The sequence below is a fragment of the Eriocheir sinensis genome, chromosome 19 (assembly GCF_024679095.1).
Source record: "Eriocheir sinensis breed Jianghai 21 chromosome 19, ASM2467909v1, whole genome shotgun sequence".
In the NCBI taxonomy this organism is placed as follows: Eukaryota; Metazoa; Arthropoda; class Malacostraca; order Decapoda; family Varunidae; genus Eriocheir; species Eriocheir sinensis.
In genome coordinates this window covers 8,699,488-8,715,679 of record NC_066527.1, presented here as the reverse complement: position 1 = coordinate 8,715,679, position 16,192 = coordinate 8,699,488, and the positions used below count along the sequence as shown (strand labels likewise).

Genomic DNA, 16,192 nt, shown 5'->3' with positions numbered 1-16,192 from the left:
GTTGTTTTCCTTGAAAATATTTTTAATTTATACCCCCCACAAACACAAATACATGGAACCTAAAAACAAGGAATAATGCAGAAAAAAGACAAAACTGTCCAACTACCAGAAGCTGGGGTGACGCATTAAGCCAAATGATCAACACTCAACAACGGAAACAAAAACAAAAACATCCTGAGTAGAGAAAATAATGTGTGCCTGTACTCATTATGTAGTAAATCAATCACTGTTAAGATAATATATATATATATATATATATATATATATATATATATATATATATATATATATATATATATATATATATATATATATATATATATATATATATATATATATATATAAACCAAAACAGCAATGCAAAAGCCATAGACATATACACACTGGGGCACTTTGTATTGTGTTTGTGTGGGAGTGCAAGGTTGTGTGTGTTTACCAAGTTGTGATGTACTGGAAGTACTCTATGCTGATGGTGTTCCATCTCCATTCACAAATTGGTCAAATGCAGCTTTCAACTGATATCTAAGTTTGTTGGACAGAGCAATTTTGTTATCCAGGCCATTCCAAAACAACATCCTGTCAAAATATTGATCTACTTCAGATATTTTATCCTTCAGTCATTTAAAATTCTCTTGCACAATTCTGCAACCACACTTGTCAGTGACACTGGACTATAATCGAGGGATTCTTCTCGATTCCTTTTTTTGTAAATGGCTACCACACTGGCCCTCTTCCATTCCTGAGGCACCTGACAGTTGATTTTTACATTCCTGATGTGTCTAGTTAAAAAATCTGGTCAGGCCTTCAGGCCTTCCTAACGGATAGAGTTTACTGTAGCTAAGTTGTGTGTTTGTTTGTGTTTGTGTCAAGTAGGCACAGCACACAGTACATAAATAATACAAACAAAACAAAAACCACAACGCATTGTAAAATAGATTGCAAACAAAAACAAAATTAGAAACACGAACATATGGCAATACTGAAGCATGCACAGCAGAACAAAAACAACAAGCAATCATAATCAAGCAACATGGAAAGATGTAGGAAAAATGGAGAAGAAAAATTATATGGTATAGAAATATAATATAATATGGTATCGAAATTTCCATATAAACAAGTCAGCAGAATGTAATCAATAAAGATGGGGAAAAAGAGGAAAACATATTGAAAATTACTTCATAAACAAGCCAACAGGAATGCACTCATATATAAAGAAATCCAAGAAAAATAAACAGTATAATGAAAATAGGTAAAAATATCAGTACCTCATAATAACACAAAAAGCCTGAAATACTAAAGGAAAAAAACAGGGTAAAAGATAATGGAAGTGGCTGTGAATGTTACCAAGCAGGCAGGAATATAACCAAAGGAGACAAGAATGAAAGAGTGGCAAGCACTTGAAAAATAGCCAAAAAAATCAGTGGTTTGAAAATAGAACAAGACATAAAACCTGAAAACCTAAAACTTAAAATATTGAGAGAAAACAGAGGAACATGATTATACATACGACTGAAAATTGAAACAAGCAAAGCAGAAAAATAAATAAATAAATAAACAAATAGATAAATAAATACTATACAAAGGAAATAAGAATATATAAAAGGCCCAAAACAAGGACAAGAAGAAGCCTGAAATACCTGACGAGGGGAAACATGAATATGACTTAGGATCAAGAAAATGAAGCAGCAATAGTTAAAAAGAAATGCATTAACTAACAAAAAGTAGGTGAAAAGTAGGTAAAAATGAGTGATTTAAAAATTGGACCAAAAAACAGGTAAAAAAAAGCAGGTAAAAATGAGTGATTTAAAAATTGGACCAAAAAACAGGTAAAAAAAAGCAGGTAAAAATGAGTGATTTAAAAATTGGACCAAAAAACAGGTAAAAAAAAGCAGGTAAAAATGAGTGATTTAAAAATTGGACCAAAAAACAGGTAAAAAAAAGCAGGTAAAAAAAAGCAGGTAAAAATGAGTGATTTAAAAATTGGACAAAAAAACAGGTAAAAAAAAGCAGGTAAAAAAAAAGCAGGTAAAAATGAGTGGTTTAAAAATTGGACAAAAAAGGTGTTACAGGTTGAAAATCCCTCATCAAAAATTCCTGGGACTGAAAGTGTTGCAGATTTCGGAATTTTTTCAAATTTCAGAATTTTTGACATTTTTAACAATACCTTTACACTCCAGAGCACACAACACACAGTAATCACAATGAGTAATGAGCAAAGGTGTTACTGTGACGACTGTTTGATTTACAAATGCTTAGAAATTGTGTTTTCAATTTGAAATATAACTTTGCAAGTAAGAAAAGACAATTCCTTAACAAAATGATGAGATATACACACTTTGAGAGGCATGAGAAGTGTGGGCGGTATGATACATATTCCCAACAACACCGACGCCCGGGACTGCCAGACCTCCCTGCTTCTTCTTTCCTTCCTTTCTTCCTCTTTATTCATCTTCCTACCAGGGTTACCAACTTATTGTATTCAGCCACTCAGCACGTCGTATTTTCCGGTTTCTGAGTCACAGCTATTGCAAACAAACGCCAATAAGTAATGCTTTTAACGAGAACTTTAACTGGTATTTCGTTATCTGTGTGGGTAGGAAAGTTTTGGGCCCTGGAACTGATAAATGCGGTTTTGAGTACGATAATTTGGCAACTCTGCTATCTACCTCCTCCTCATCCATTCATCCATCCACATCTTGATTTGTCCTTCCGTGGAGGGACCATGGGCCTTTATCGGGTAACAGCCCATGAAGAGGGAGCCGACAGATCAACTTTATTGGCTGTCACCGACCAAAAGTTGGCTCTATCGACGAGGACTGGCGTGTCGATCTCTGCCCTTCTCACCCCATCTATTTTTTTTTATCTTCCCTTCCTTAATATCTAAATCGTTCAGCAGATATAGCAAGACTTCCCCTTGTTCCTCCATTCCTTCCTTTATTCCTGTCTGCCTCAACCCCATAATTTTCTTTGCTTTCTTCCTGTCTCAATCTCCACCTTATCTTCTTTTTTTCCCCTTAAGCATGTTCGTAGATAGCAAGACGTCAAAAAGCAGAGTTACCTTGACGTGCAAACAACAAATTCCCAGATTACGATTTAACAGTTTACCGTATTAAAATTAAACCTTTAATTTCAACATAAACACCTTTATCACTTAGATGTAAAAAGCGGGAATAAATTAAATATGGTCTTAGAAATGTTATAAATAGCCATTGTGTCTTATTATGATGGAAAAAGGAAGAAAATGGGAAAAGAGAACGGGTTGTTTTGTGAAATTTTCCATTTGTGACGCATCATGTCAGCATTAAAAAATACTTTCAGATTTTGGAGGTTTTCGGATTTTTGAATTTCGGATAAAGGATTCTCAACCTGTATATTAAAAGAGGAAACTGAAAAAATAATGAAAATAGATTAAAAAGAAACAATGAAGCAAGGGAATAAATGATAAAGAATAAATGAGGTGACAAGAATAAGGTGAAAACTAGATCAAAATATGAGCACCTTAAACATTGGACAAGAAAAGTGAAGGAAAAAAAAATTATGAAACTACCTTAAGAAAGAAACAAAGAAGCAGGAACTAAAAACAAATAGATGGACAGACAGACACACACACACACACACACCGCCGCAAACACTCAAAGGTATAAAGATGGAACAGAAAAGGAGAGACAGATAAACAACAACACTGCAGAAGGAACAGTAAATAAAGTTAATAATTCACACACGAAGACACGGAAAAAAATGCTCAGTGACTCAAAAACAAAACAAAATGCAGCAGGAAAACAAATATAAGCAGAGCAACAATACGTGTAGAGGAAAAAACAAGCAAATAAAAATTGACGCAGAAGCAAAAACAAAGAAGACACAAGAGGCAGACACATATATAGACATAGACAAATAATCTACAATGAAAAAAAATCTTTAGCTCAGGAAACACTGGACATAACGTAATAAGGCGGGACAAACACAGAAAAGAAGTAACAAGTGAAAAGCGGAAAAAAATGCTAAAAAAACACACACACAAGTAGTTGAAGCCAAACAAACAAAAGCAAACAGCCAGACAGACAGACAGAGAGGGAGTGTGTGACTGACCACCACTACCTGAGTCCCAGTCCTCGTCCTCGTCCTCCTCCTCGTCATCATCGTCAGTGTCCGAGGATGACCCAGACGGCGTGATGGTGCTTGGCGTGGAGCCGCTGTCTCTCGAGTCAACCGCGTTGTTGCTGCTCCCACTACTGCCCCCGCCGCCACCACCTTTGTTTACGTACGTCACTAACCACCACAGCTCAATCTGGGGAAGACGTATACGAGTCTATTGGTATCGTTAAGATAGATATAAACAAGTGAAACATACTCACACCCACAGAAGCTCACACTCACCATTAGCTCATGAAAAAACAATGCCAACTGCAACAGTACACACACACACACACACACACACACACACACACACACACACACACACACACACTCCAGATGGTGCTGGAGGAGAGAGTTAAACTGGAAAGGATACAAACATCAACAGATGAAGTTAGAAAATTATTGGAAGAACTGGATCCGAGGAAATCCGCAGGACTGGATGGTATATCAAAGTGGATGGTAAAAGAGTGTAACCAACAAATAGCTGGAAACGTGAGCAATTGATTAATGTCTCACTATTACAAGGGAAGGTACCAATGGACTGGAAACAGGCTAACATCGTCCCAATATATAAAGGAAGAAGTAAAGAAGATCCGTTAAACTATAGGCCAGTGTCATTAACAAGCGTAGCAGTCAAGATGTGTGAGAAAATTCTACAAAACAGATGGGTGAAATATTTAGAAAGCAACAGTATATTAACGAAAAGTCAATTCGGATTCAGAGGAGGACGATCTTGTGTAACTAATCTGATAAGCTTCTATTCAAGAGTAATTGATATAATACAGGAAAGGGACTGTTGGACGGATTGCGTGTACAGTAATCCCTCGTCTATCGCGGGGGTTAGGTTCCAGAACCCCCCGCGATAGGTGAAAATCCGCGAAGTAGCGACCTTATATTTATTTTATTATTTATATATATTTTAAGGCTTTATAAACCCTCCCCACACTCTTGCAAACCTTTCCCACACTCCTATTGACCTTTCCCACACTCTTATAAACACTTCCCACGACTATAATTCTTCTTTCGACTTTCGACATTTGCTTCGTAAATATGAACTTCATGCAGGAATTAGTTTGTTGAGTGGGGCGGAAGAATACTCGGAGAGAGGACAATATGAGCGTAACTCACTTCCTTTATATCACAACTAGGTAAATACAGGGAAGGGGAAAAGGAGGAGAGGGACAGAGTGAGTCATGAAAAAAATACCGAGAGGATGTAAGAAGGGAGAACAAGGAAAAGTAGTGGAGGAAACAGGGAGAGATAAAGAGGATGAAAACAAGGAGAAGGGTGTGGGGAGAGTCATGTCAGGTCCTGAAGGAGAGTCAGGTCAGGACTTCAGTCAGGACCTGACCTGACTCACTTCTGCCCCTCCCTCCCCACACCCTTTCCATTTCACCTTCTGTGTGTGTGTGTGTGTGTGTGTGTGTGTGTTTACCTAGTTGTACACACACACAGAAGGGGAAATGAGAAGGGTGTGGGGAGGGAGTGGCAGAAGGGAGAGTCAGGTCAGGGCTTTCGTCAGGATATGACCTGACTCACTTCTGACCCTCCCTAACACAACCTTCCCATTTCCCCTTCTGTGTGTGTGTGTGTGTGTGTGTGTGTGTGTGTGTGTGTGTGTGTGTGTGTTTAATAATCTAATGGGGAAGGAGAAAGGGAGGAAAAAGAAGAGTGATAGAGTGAGAGATAAGACTAGAGATAAGAGGGTGTGAGAAAGGAGGAAACAAGGGAAATGAGTGGAGGAAATGGGATGGGAAAAGAAGAGTAAAGGTGAGGAAAGAAGGGGTGTGAGTGGGAGGGACAGATTAAAAGAGAGAGGTAGGGAGGGTCAGGTAAAGGTGAGGAAAGAGGGGGAGAGAAAGGGTGTGAGTGAGAGGGAAAGAGATTAAAAGAGAAAAACTGGGAGGGAGAGGAAAGGAAAAGAAGAAAGAAATAAGAAGGAAGGAGAAAAATACAGGGACAGAGAGGGAGAAGAAAGAAAGAAAGTGAGGGAGGAGTGAACCAGGGAAAAGACTAACGGCTCAACAGGCCGTGATGGAAATATAAAAAAATGGGTGGGTGACTTAGGTGCTTATTTAGCTTATTTGTATCGTTTTCATTTTTAAGGCAAGAAAATCCTTATTTTACAGCAAAATCCCACGATATAGCGAAAAATCCACGATACGATACAATTTAAAAATCAGCAATACAGCGAGACCGCGATAAGTGAACCGTGATATGGCGAGGGATTACTGTATCTGGACTTAAAAGAAAGCGTTTGATAAAGTACCACACAAGTGATTAATATGGAAACTCAGTCATGTTGGAGGTCTGGGAGGTTCAATATTGTATTGGATTATAGACTTTTTGTCAAAGAGAGAAATGAGAACAGTAATTAAGAACAATAAATCAAGCTGGACGGAAGTGACTAGTGGAGTCCCCAAGGATCAGTGTTGGCTCCGATTATGTTTGCAATATACTCATATATTAATGACATGACAGAAGGGGTGACAAGCTATATGAATATATTTGCTGATGATGCTAAAATAATGAGGAGGGTGGCTAATGAAGATGACTGTGTAGCCCTGAGCCAAGATCTCGATAGAATAAGTGAATGGTCACGCAAATGGAAATGACTTTCAGTACAAAGAAGTGTAGTGTGTTGGAGTTTGGTAAGAGCAGTAGACAAATATCGGGGAACTACTCTCTGAGTAATGAAAGAATCATGAAAAAAACAGAAGAAAAAGATCTGGGAGTGATCATAACAGATCACTCTTAGAAACATAAAAGCAGCATTTACATACTTAGATGAAGAAATGGTGAAGAAACTAATAACATTGATGATACATCCAAGACTAGAATATGCAGCATTAGTGTGGTCACCTAGATTGAAGAAAGAAATTAGAAAGTTGGAAAGAATACAAAGAGCAGCGACTAAATTACCGGAAACTCTGAGAGAACATACTTATGAAGAAAGACTGGAGAAATTGGGACTAACAACACTGGAGAGCAGAAGAGAGAGAGGGGACCTAATAGCATTGTACAGGATACAAGAGGGATTGAAGAAATTGGACAGGAAAGATTTAGTGGTACGTGACAGGAGTGTGACAAGAGGGAATAGTAAGAAATTGAAGAAGAGCAACTGTAGGAGAGACATCAAGAAATACAGTTTTCCATACAGAAGCATAACAATATGGAACGGACTTGACGAGGAGACTGTGTGTGCAAAAACAATTCATGAATTTAAAGCCAAACTGGATAATAAGCGTTATGGAGATGGGACAGCATGAGCCTAGTGCACCTCTTTTCCTGTATTTCACAACTAGGTAAAACTAGGTAAATACATACACACACAAACAAACACACATATACATACATTTTTCCTCTTTTTCCCTTTTCATTCCTTTCTTGCCGTTACTTAATCCCCTCTTCACTCCGTTTCTTTCCCTTCCTCATCGCTTTCCCTCCTTTCCTTCCTTCCCTTCCTTTCCTTCTCTCCGACCCGACTTTCCTTCGTTCCCTCTCTCATTTTATTCGTTTTCCATTTTCCATTCGCATCTCACACACACACACACACACACACACACACACGCACACACACACACACGCACACACACACCTTGAAGTCCTGTGGCAGTAGTTTATGATGCGTGTCCTTGCTGGCTTTGTCGAGTTGGTCCTTGTTCAGTACCACCAACACCTCCTGCTCCTCCGGCCGGCCCTCCTCCCACGCGTCACCCGCTCTCCCGCCCCCATCGCTGCTGCTGCCGCCGCCAATCACCCACCAGACCAGGCAAAGGGAGAGAAAAACAAAGGGAGATCCAGTTAGGTAAGACGGTGCTTTATAGGGGAGACTTGCAGTAGTGAAAGAGAGTGTGTGTGTGTGTGTGTGTGTGTGTGTGTGTGTGTGTGTGTGTGTGTGTGTAATGTGAATGGATTATGGAAAATGAATAAAAGAAAAGAGAGAACGGAGGAAAGTCAGGTTGGAGAGAAGAAAACGAAGGAAAGGAAGGAAGGGAGGGAAAGCGAAGAGGAAGGGAAAGAAATGGGGTGAAGATAGAATGAAGTATTGGCGAGAAAGAAAGAAAAATGAAAAAAAAAACGAAAAATGTATGTATATGTGTGTTTGTTTATTTGTGTGTGTGTGTGTGTGTGTGTGTGTGTGTGTGTTTTCAAGTACACAAGCTGCTGCAAAACAAGAAAATCGGTATGAAGGGCTTTATGGCCATGCAGTGTGCATCGAGGAGGTTAGGTGAGTAAAAAATTAAGTTTAGAATAATACAGGAGACTAAGGAAGTTACAGTGTGCATTGTCACTTAAATCACAATCACAAACAATATTTAAGTTTAGAGGCTTGAGGAACAATTAGTGACTTTATGCTGGATTTATATTATTTTCTTAACAGTATGAGTTCAAGGACTACATAAGAAAAAATGTTCTCTTATGTTGCTCTGATTAAGAAAATATATTATGGTCCAAACTTGAAAAACAAACACCTTGAACGGGATGATGGAAAAATGGAAATTATGGTGACTTTATGCTGGATTTAAACTATTTTCTTTACAGTATAAGAAATCAAGGACTATATAAGAAAAAAAGTGCTCTCTTACTGTTGCTCTAATTAAGAAAATATATTATGGTACAAACTTGAAACACAAACATGGTGACTTTATGTTGGATTTAAACTTTTTTCTTTACAGTATAAGAAATCAAGGACTATATAAGAAAAAAAATGTTCTCTTATTGTTGCTCTGATTAAGAAAATATAGTACAAACTTGCAACACAAACACCTTGAACCATGATAGAAAAATAAAAAGTGGGGACACAATATTTCTGACAAAAGACAGAGAGCTCTGCAATACAAAGCAAAAGAAGTCAATGGCGCATAAACAGGAAACAAATCAAAATACAGAGAAAGCGAAATGAGAGCATCCCACGGAACAATTCAATCCTTATAGTGTGACTCCGCTGATAAGGACAAAGAAATCAAAAGTAGACAAAGATAAATATAAGAAAAGCAAAGTGCAGATATCAGAAGCTCATAAAAACAATCAAATTCCAACCATGACAAACAAAAAAGTATGAATAAAGTATGGAGAAAGTATAGCCAAAAAAGGTATGGAAAAAAAGTATGGACAAAAAAGTATGGAGAAAAAGTATGGTAAAAAAAAGTATGGACAAAAACAGTATTGAAAAAAGTATGGACAAAAGTATTGAAAAAGTATGGACAAAAAAAAGTATTGAAAAAAGTATGGACAAAAAAAAGTATTGAAAAAGTATGGACAAAAAAAAGTATTGAAAAAGTATGGACAAAAAAAAGTATTGAAAAAGTATGGACAAAAAAAAGTATTGAAAAAGTATGGACAAAAACAGTATGGAAAAAGTATGGACAAAAGAAAGTATTGAAAAAAGTATGGACAAAAGAAAGTATTGAAAAAGGTATGGACAAAAAGTTTTGAAAAAGTATGGACAAAAGAAAGTATTGACAAAAGAAAGTATTGAAAAAAGTATGGACAAAAGAAAGTATTGAAAAGGTATGGACAAAAGAAGTATTGAAATAGTACGGACAAAAAAAGTATTGAAAAAGTATGGACAAAAGAAGTATTGAAATAGTACGGACAAAAAAAGTATTGAAAAAGTATGGACAAAAGAAGTATTGAAATAGTACGGACAAAAAAAGTATTGAAAAAGTATGGACAAAAGAAGTATTGAAATAGTACGGACAAAAAAAGTATTGAAAAAGTATGGACAAAAAAAAAGTATGGAAAAAGTATGGACAAAAATTAAGTATGGAAAAATTATGGACAAATAAAAGTATGGAAAAAGTATGGACAAAAAAGTATGGGCAAAAGAAAGTATTGAAAAAGTATGGACAAAAGAAGTACTGAAATAGTATGGACAAAAAAAGTATGGAAAAGGTATGGACAAAAAAAGTATGGAAAAAGTATCGAAAAAAAAAGTATGGAAAAAGTATGGACAAAAAAAAGTATGGAAAAAGTATGGACAAAAAAAGTATGGACAAAAAAAGTATGGACAAAAAAAGTATGGACAAAAAAAGTATGGACAAAAGAAAGTACTGAAAAAGTATGGACAAAAAAAGTATGGACAAAAAAAGTATGGACAAAAAAAGTATGGACAAAAGAAAGTACTGAAAAAGTATGGACAAAAAAAGTATGGACAAAAAAAGTATGGACAAAAGAAAGTACTGAAAAAGTATGGACAAAACAAAGTATGGAAAAAGTATGGACAAAAAAAAAGTATGGAAAAAGTATGGACAAAAGAAGTATTGAAAAAGTATGAACAAAAAAAAGTATGGAAAAAGTATGGAGAAAAAAAAGTATGGAAAAAGTATGGACAAAAAAAAGTATGGAAAAAGTATGGACAAAAAAAATATTGAAAAAGTATGGAGAAAAAAAGTATGGAAAAAGTATGGAAAAAGTATGGACAAAAAAAGTATGGAAAAAGTATGGACAAAAAAAGTATGGAAAAAGTATGGACAAAAAAAAGTATGGAAAAAGTATGGACAAAAAAAAATATTGAAAAAGTATGGACAAAAAAAGTATGGAAAAAGTATGGACAAAAAAAAGTATGGAAAAAGTATGGACAAAAAAAGTATGGAAAAAGTATGGACAAAAAAAGTATGGAAAAAGTATGGACAAAAAAAGTATGGAAAAAGTATGGACAAAAAAAATATTGAAAAAGTATGGACAAAAAAAAAGTATGGAAAAAGTATGGACAAAAAAAGTAGGGAAAAAGTATGGACAAAAAAAGTATGGGCAAAAAAAGTATGGGCAAAAGAAAGTATGAAAAAAAAGAATGAACAAAAAAGTATGGTCAAAAGTATGGACAAAAAAAGTATGGGCAAAAGAAAGTATGAAAAAAAGAATGAACAAAAAAGTATGGAAAAAAGTATGGACCAAAGTGTGGACCCAAAAAGTATGTAAATCAGAGTGGGAAATCATGAAAAAAAAACTTGCTCATTGATTTTATCCTGAATAGAAAACAATCTCCTACAAAACAAACATCAAATTTGAACACTAATAACTTTGCATACATACACATTTTGGGCTTTTAAACATAGAAAATGCACATAAACTTCGAAAGGATGGCATGATTTATGATGGAAAATATTTGCAGGAGACACACAGGCATACAATTTTAAAGGCATATCATATCTGCTCGTGTAAACAGCTCATCCTTTCAGTAATTTAAGGATGATAAGTTTCTGGAGTGACTTAAGAATGTTACTTTTCTAGGCCAATGGATGCACTTTTCTGGGCCAATGGTTGCTACTTTTCTGGGCCAATGGTTGCTACTTTTCTGGGCCAATGGTTGCTACTTTTCTGGCCCAATGAATGTTACTTTTCTGGCCCAATGGATGTTACTTTTCTGGGTCAATGGATGTTACTTTTCTGGGTCAATGGATGTTACTTTTCTGGGTCAATGGATGTTACTTTTCTGGGTCAATGGATGCTACTTTTCTGGGCCAATGGATGCTACTTTTCTGGGCCAATGGATGCTACTTTTCTGGCCCAATGGATGCTACTTTTCTGGCCAATGGATGTTACTTTTCTGGCCGAATGAATGCTACTTTTCTGGGTTATATCTTTGCCTCAGCTGAACATATTCCCGTGGCCTTGTGGGGGTGTGGGGGCAGTTTTACGAGATGAACTTTTACACGAGTATATACGCTACATAAAGCTGAAAGGCAACATAAAGGTCTAAAGGGACTCTTGGTTTTAAGATGTATAAATTCCATACATATGACACAGGCATGATCATACTTATAGACTAGAGACGTGACACAATAAAGCTGGAAGGCAGTGATAAAAAACAATCATCATTCTGCTTAAGACGTAAAAAGAAAATAGTGCTTTATTGTGTGGAATATCAACAAACACAAACATGCATAACTATTGTACTTAAAGGCTTGAAGGCATAACATAAAGTACGTATATAAAGCTGGAAGCCGACACAACAAAAATAATCAGTCATCGCTCTGCTCTGCCACGAAAAAAAATAAAGCTTAACCCGATAGCAGCGGGGATCATGTTTCTTAATGGTCCCCCCAAGCGAGAAAAATGAGAAAAAATCATCCCTCACACAAACCATTTCATAATATATATCAAAGCATTTGTGATCAGATTATGTATCATCTATTTTGGGGGGTTTAAATCATGGCACAAATTTGGCCTGTCGCTGCTACTGGGTTGATGAATACTTATATAACACACACATGAATAATTCTGGTGGTCCCTGGTGAAGTGAGGCAAGCGACACACACAAGAAACTGTCTCCCTCTGTTGCCTCTGCACTTTTCCTCGGCATTGGTATGAAAATAAATCGACCACAATGACACAACTTTGAATTTTGAGTCTGAAAAGTTGCCTCAGAACGCCTGAATAGTTGGTCGATGAGAGCCAAGTGATATCTCAAGATCGGCCCCCATGTTGCCTACCTTACTTCAGCAGGGAGCACCACAATTATACTCATGACTTAGAGACATAACATAAAAAAAAGCTGGAAGGCCACACAACACAAAACATCACCCATCACTGCTAAAAATAGAAAACAATAATAATAATAACATAAAATCACCCACCACTTGACTCGAACCTCTGCCAAAAATAGAAAACAATAATGATAACAAAAAATCACCAACCACTTGACTCAAACCTCTGCTAAAAATAGAAAACAATAATAATAATAACATAAAATCACACACCACTTGACTCAAACCTCCGCCAAAAATAAAAAACAATAATGATAATGATAACAAAAAATCACCAACCACTTGACTCAAACCTCCACCAAAAATAAAAAACAATAATGATAATGATAACATAAAATCACCCACCACTTGACTCAAACCTCCGCTAAAAATAGAAAACAATAATGATAACAAAAAATCACCCACCACTTGACTCAAACCTCTGCCAAAAATAGAAAACAATAATGATAACAAAAAATCACCCACCACTTGACTCAAACCTCTGCCAAAAATAGAAAACAATAATGATAACAAAAAATCACCCACCACTTGACTCAAACCTCTGCCAAAAATAGAAAACAATAATGATAACAAAAAATCACCAAGCACTTGACTCAAACCTCTGCCAAAAATAGAAAACAATAATGATAATGATAACAAAAAATCACGTCAGCACACACTTATACAACAATCACAAAACTGAATGGAAGCGAAAAAATAACCATCACTCTGCTTACGACAAATAAAGGAATCAATCTATAAATAAGTCAATGAATTAAAAAACCTAGACTGCAAGAAAAAAATTGACAAAGGGTCGTATCACTAAACATTTCATCGCCCAAGTTCACATATTTGACAAGGCTTTCGTAGGAGTTTGGGGCATTTCCAGTAGTAGTTTTATGACCCTGGTGGTAATTTGATCATTTTTCTGTACCATGAACCAAAAAGAAACACTCATTAGAACCTGATTGAGAAATGAAAGTGTATCTGGCCAATGGATGCTACTTTTCTGGCCAATGGATGTTACTTTTCTGACCAATGGATGTTACTTTTCTGACAAATGGATGTTACTTTTCTGACCAATGGATGCTACTTTTCTGGCCAATGGATGTTACTTTTCTGGCCAATGGATGTTACTTTTCTGGCCAATGGATGCTACTTTTCTGGCCAATGGATGTTACTTTTCTGGCCAATGGATGTTACTTTTCTGGCCAATGGATGCTACTTTTCTGGCCAATGGATGTTACTTTTCTGGCCAATGGATGCTACTTTTCTGGCCAATGGATGTTACTTTTCTGGCCAATGGATGTTACTTTTCTGGCCAATGGATGTTACTTTTCTGGCCAATGGATGTTACTTTTCTGGCCAATGGATGTTACTTTTCTGGCCAATGGATGCTACTTTTCTGGCCAATGGATGCTACTTTTCTGGCCAATGGATGTTACTTTTCTGGCCAATGGATGTTACTTTTCTGGCCAATGGATGTTACTTTTCTGGCCAATGGATGTTACTTTTCTGCAATGGATGCTACTTTTCTGGCCAATGGATGTTACTTTTCTGGCCAATGGATGTTACTTTTCTGGCCAATGGATGTTACTTTTCTGGCCAATGGATGTTACTTTTCTGGCCAATGGATGTTACTTTTCTGGCCAATGGATGTTACTTTTCTGGCCAATGGATGTTACTTTTCTGGCCAATGGATGTTACTTTTCTGGCCAATGGATGCTACTTTTCTGGCCAATGGATGTTACTTTTCTGGCCAATGGATGTTACTTTTCTGGCCAATGGATGATGGATGTTACTTTTCTGGCCAATGGATGTTACTTTTCTGGCCAATGGATGTTACTTTTCTGGCCAATGGATGTTACTTTTCTGGCCAATGGATGTTACTTTTCTGGCCAATGGATGTTACTCTTCTGGCCAATGGATGCTACTTTTCTGGCCAATGGATGTTACTTTTCTGGCCAATGGATGTTACTTTTCTGGCCAATGGATGTTACTTTTCTGGCCAATGGATGTTACTTTTCTGGCCAATGGATGTTACTCTTCTGGCCAATGGATGCTACTTTTCTGGCCAATGGATGTTACTTTTCTGGCCAATGGATGCTACTTTTCTGGCCAATGGATGCTACTTTTCTGGCCAATGGATGTTACTTTTCTGGCCAATGGATGTTACTTTTCTGGCCAATGGATGTTACTTTTCTGGCCAATGGATGTTACTTTTCTGGCCAATGGATGTTACTTTTCTGGCCAATGGATGTTACTTTTCTGGCCAATGGATGCTACTTTTCTGGCCAATGGATGCTACTTTTCTGGCCAATGGATGTTACTTTTCTGGCCAATGGATGCTACTTTTCTGGCCAATGGATGTTACTTTTCTGGCCAATGGATGTTACTTTTCTGGCCAATGGATGTTACTTTTCTGGCCAATGGATGTTACTTTTCTGGCCAATGGATGCTACTTTTCTGGCCAATGGATGTTACTTTTCTGGCCAATGGATGCTACTTTTCTGGCCAATGGATGTTACTTTTCTGACCAATGGATGCTACTTTTCTGGCCAATGGATGTTACTTTTCTGGCCAATGGATGCTACTTTTCTGACCAATGGATGCTACTTTTCTGGCCAATGGATGTTACTTTTCTGGCCAATGGATGTTACTTTTCTGGCCAATGGATGTTACTTTTCTGGCCAATGGATGTTACTTTTCTGGCCAATGGATGTTACTTTTCTGGCCAATGGATGTTACTTTTCTGGCCAATGGATGCTACTTTTCTGGCCAATGGATGTTACTTTTCTGGCCGAATGTGATAAACGAAGGTGTCTTATAATACCGACCCTGAACATAAAATAACGCTGCATACAACCACCACGTGAGTAACCAAACAGAAGGCAGTGCAGCGTACCACAACATCACTACAGCGGGAAGCAAGTGGGAGCGGAAAATACATAGCCAATACCAGGACACTTCTTTGCTATGTCTCTGCCACCAACTCAAGGGCAAAAGTCGTGTGTGTGTGTGTGTGTGTGTGTGTGTGTGTGTGTAATGCGAATGGAAAATGGAAAACGAGTAATAGGAAAGAGGGAACGGAGGAAAGTCGCATCGGAGAGAAGGAAAGAAGGGAGAGAGATGAGCAAGGAAAGAAATGAAGTGAAGGGAGGATTAAGTGGTGGCGAGGCAGAAAGGAAAAGGAAAAAAAAGAAAAAATGTATGTGTTTGTTTGACAGGAAATAAAACAAGGCCTGCTGTAACTTCATCATCCTCAGCCATTACTAGTCCCCTGCATGACAAGGGCTTTCACACTGTTCTGGGTCGGGTATTCTCAGACGCTTCCACCTCTCACGTCATCTATTTCCAAAGGCTAAAATGGAGTTTAACCCTTAGACGGCAGCAGTATTTGAAGAGTAGCTCCCCCCAATATTAACCGTCTACATATAGTCACTGCCGACCTTAGGACCATAGCATAAATATAGTTACGCCACATAAAGGATGTTTTAACTATCGTCTATGTATAGATTCTACCGTAATCTGGAAGTGCTGTTATATTTCTGCCATACAAAACTGACGGACTGAATTTTGGACCG

At 37.2% G+C, this 16,192-nt stretch overlaps 1 protein-coding gene across 13 annotated transcripts in view; it reads right to left on the bottom strand.

Annotated features, from left to right (window-relative positions):
- LOC127000654 (phosphatidylinositol 3,4,5-trisphosphate 3-phosphatase and dual-specificity protein phosphatase PTEN-like) overlaps nucleotides 1–16,192 on the bottom strand; it is a 110,818-nt gene that overhangs the window by 39,238 nt on the left and 55,388 nt on the right. For 7 of the 13 annotated variants that reach the window (XR_007754368.1, XR_007754367.1, XM_050864620.1 and 4 more), the window contains 2 exons: nucleotides 7,736–7,880; nucleotides 4,090–4,288 (listed from right to left, as the gene is read on the bottom strand). Coding sequence is in view for 10 of the 13 variants with exons in the window: in XM_050864620.1 (XP_050720577.1) it covers nucleotides 4,090–4,288; nucleotides 7,736–7,880 (344 nt within the window). In the remaining 3 variants the exon portion in view is untranslated. The remainder of the gene's footprint in view (nucleotides 1–4,089; nucleotides 4,289–7,735; nucleotides 7,881–16,192) is intronic. The other 6 variants (XR_007754369.1, XM_050864622.1, XM_050864618.1 and 3 more) reach the window with 2 other exon arrangements.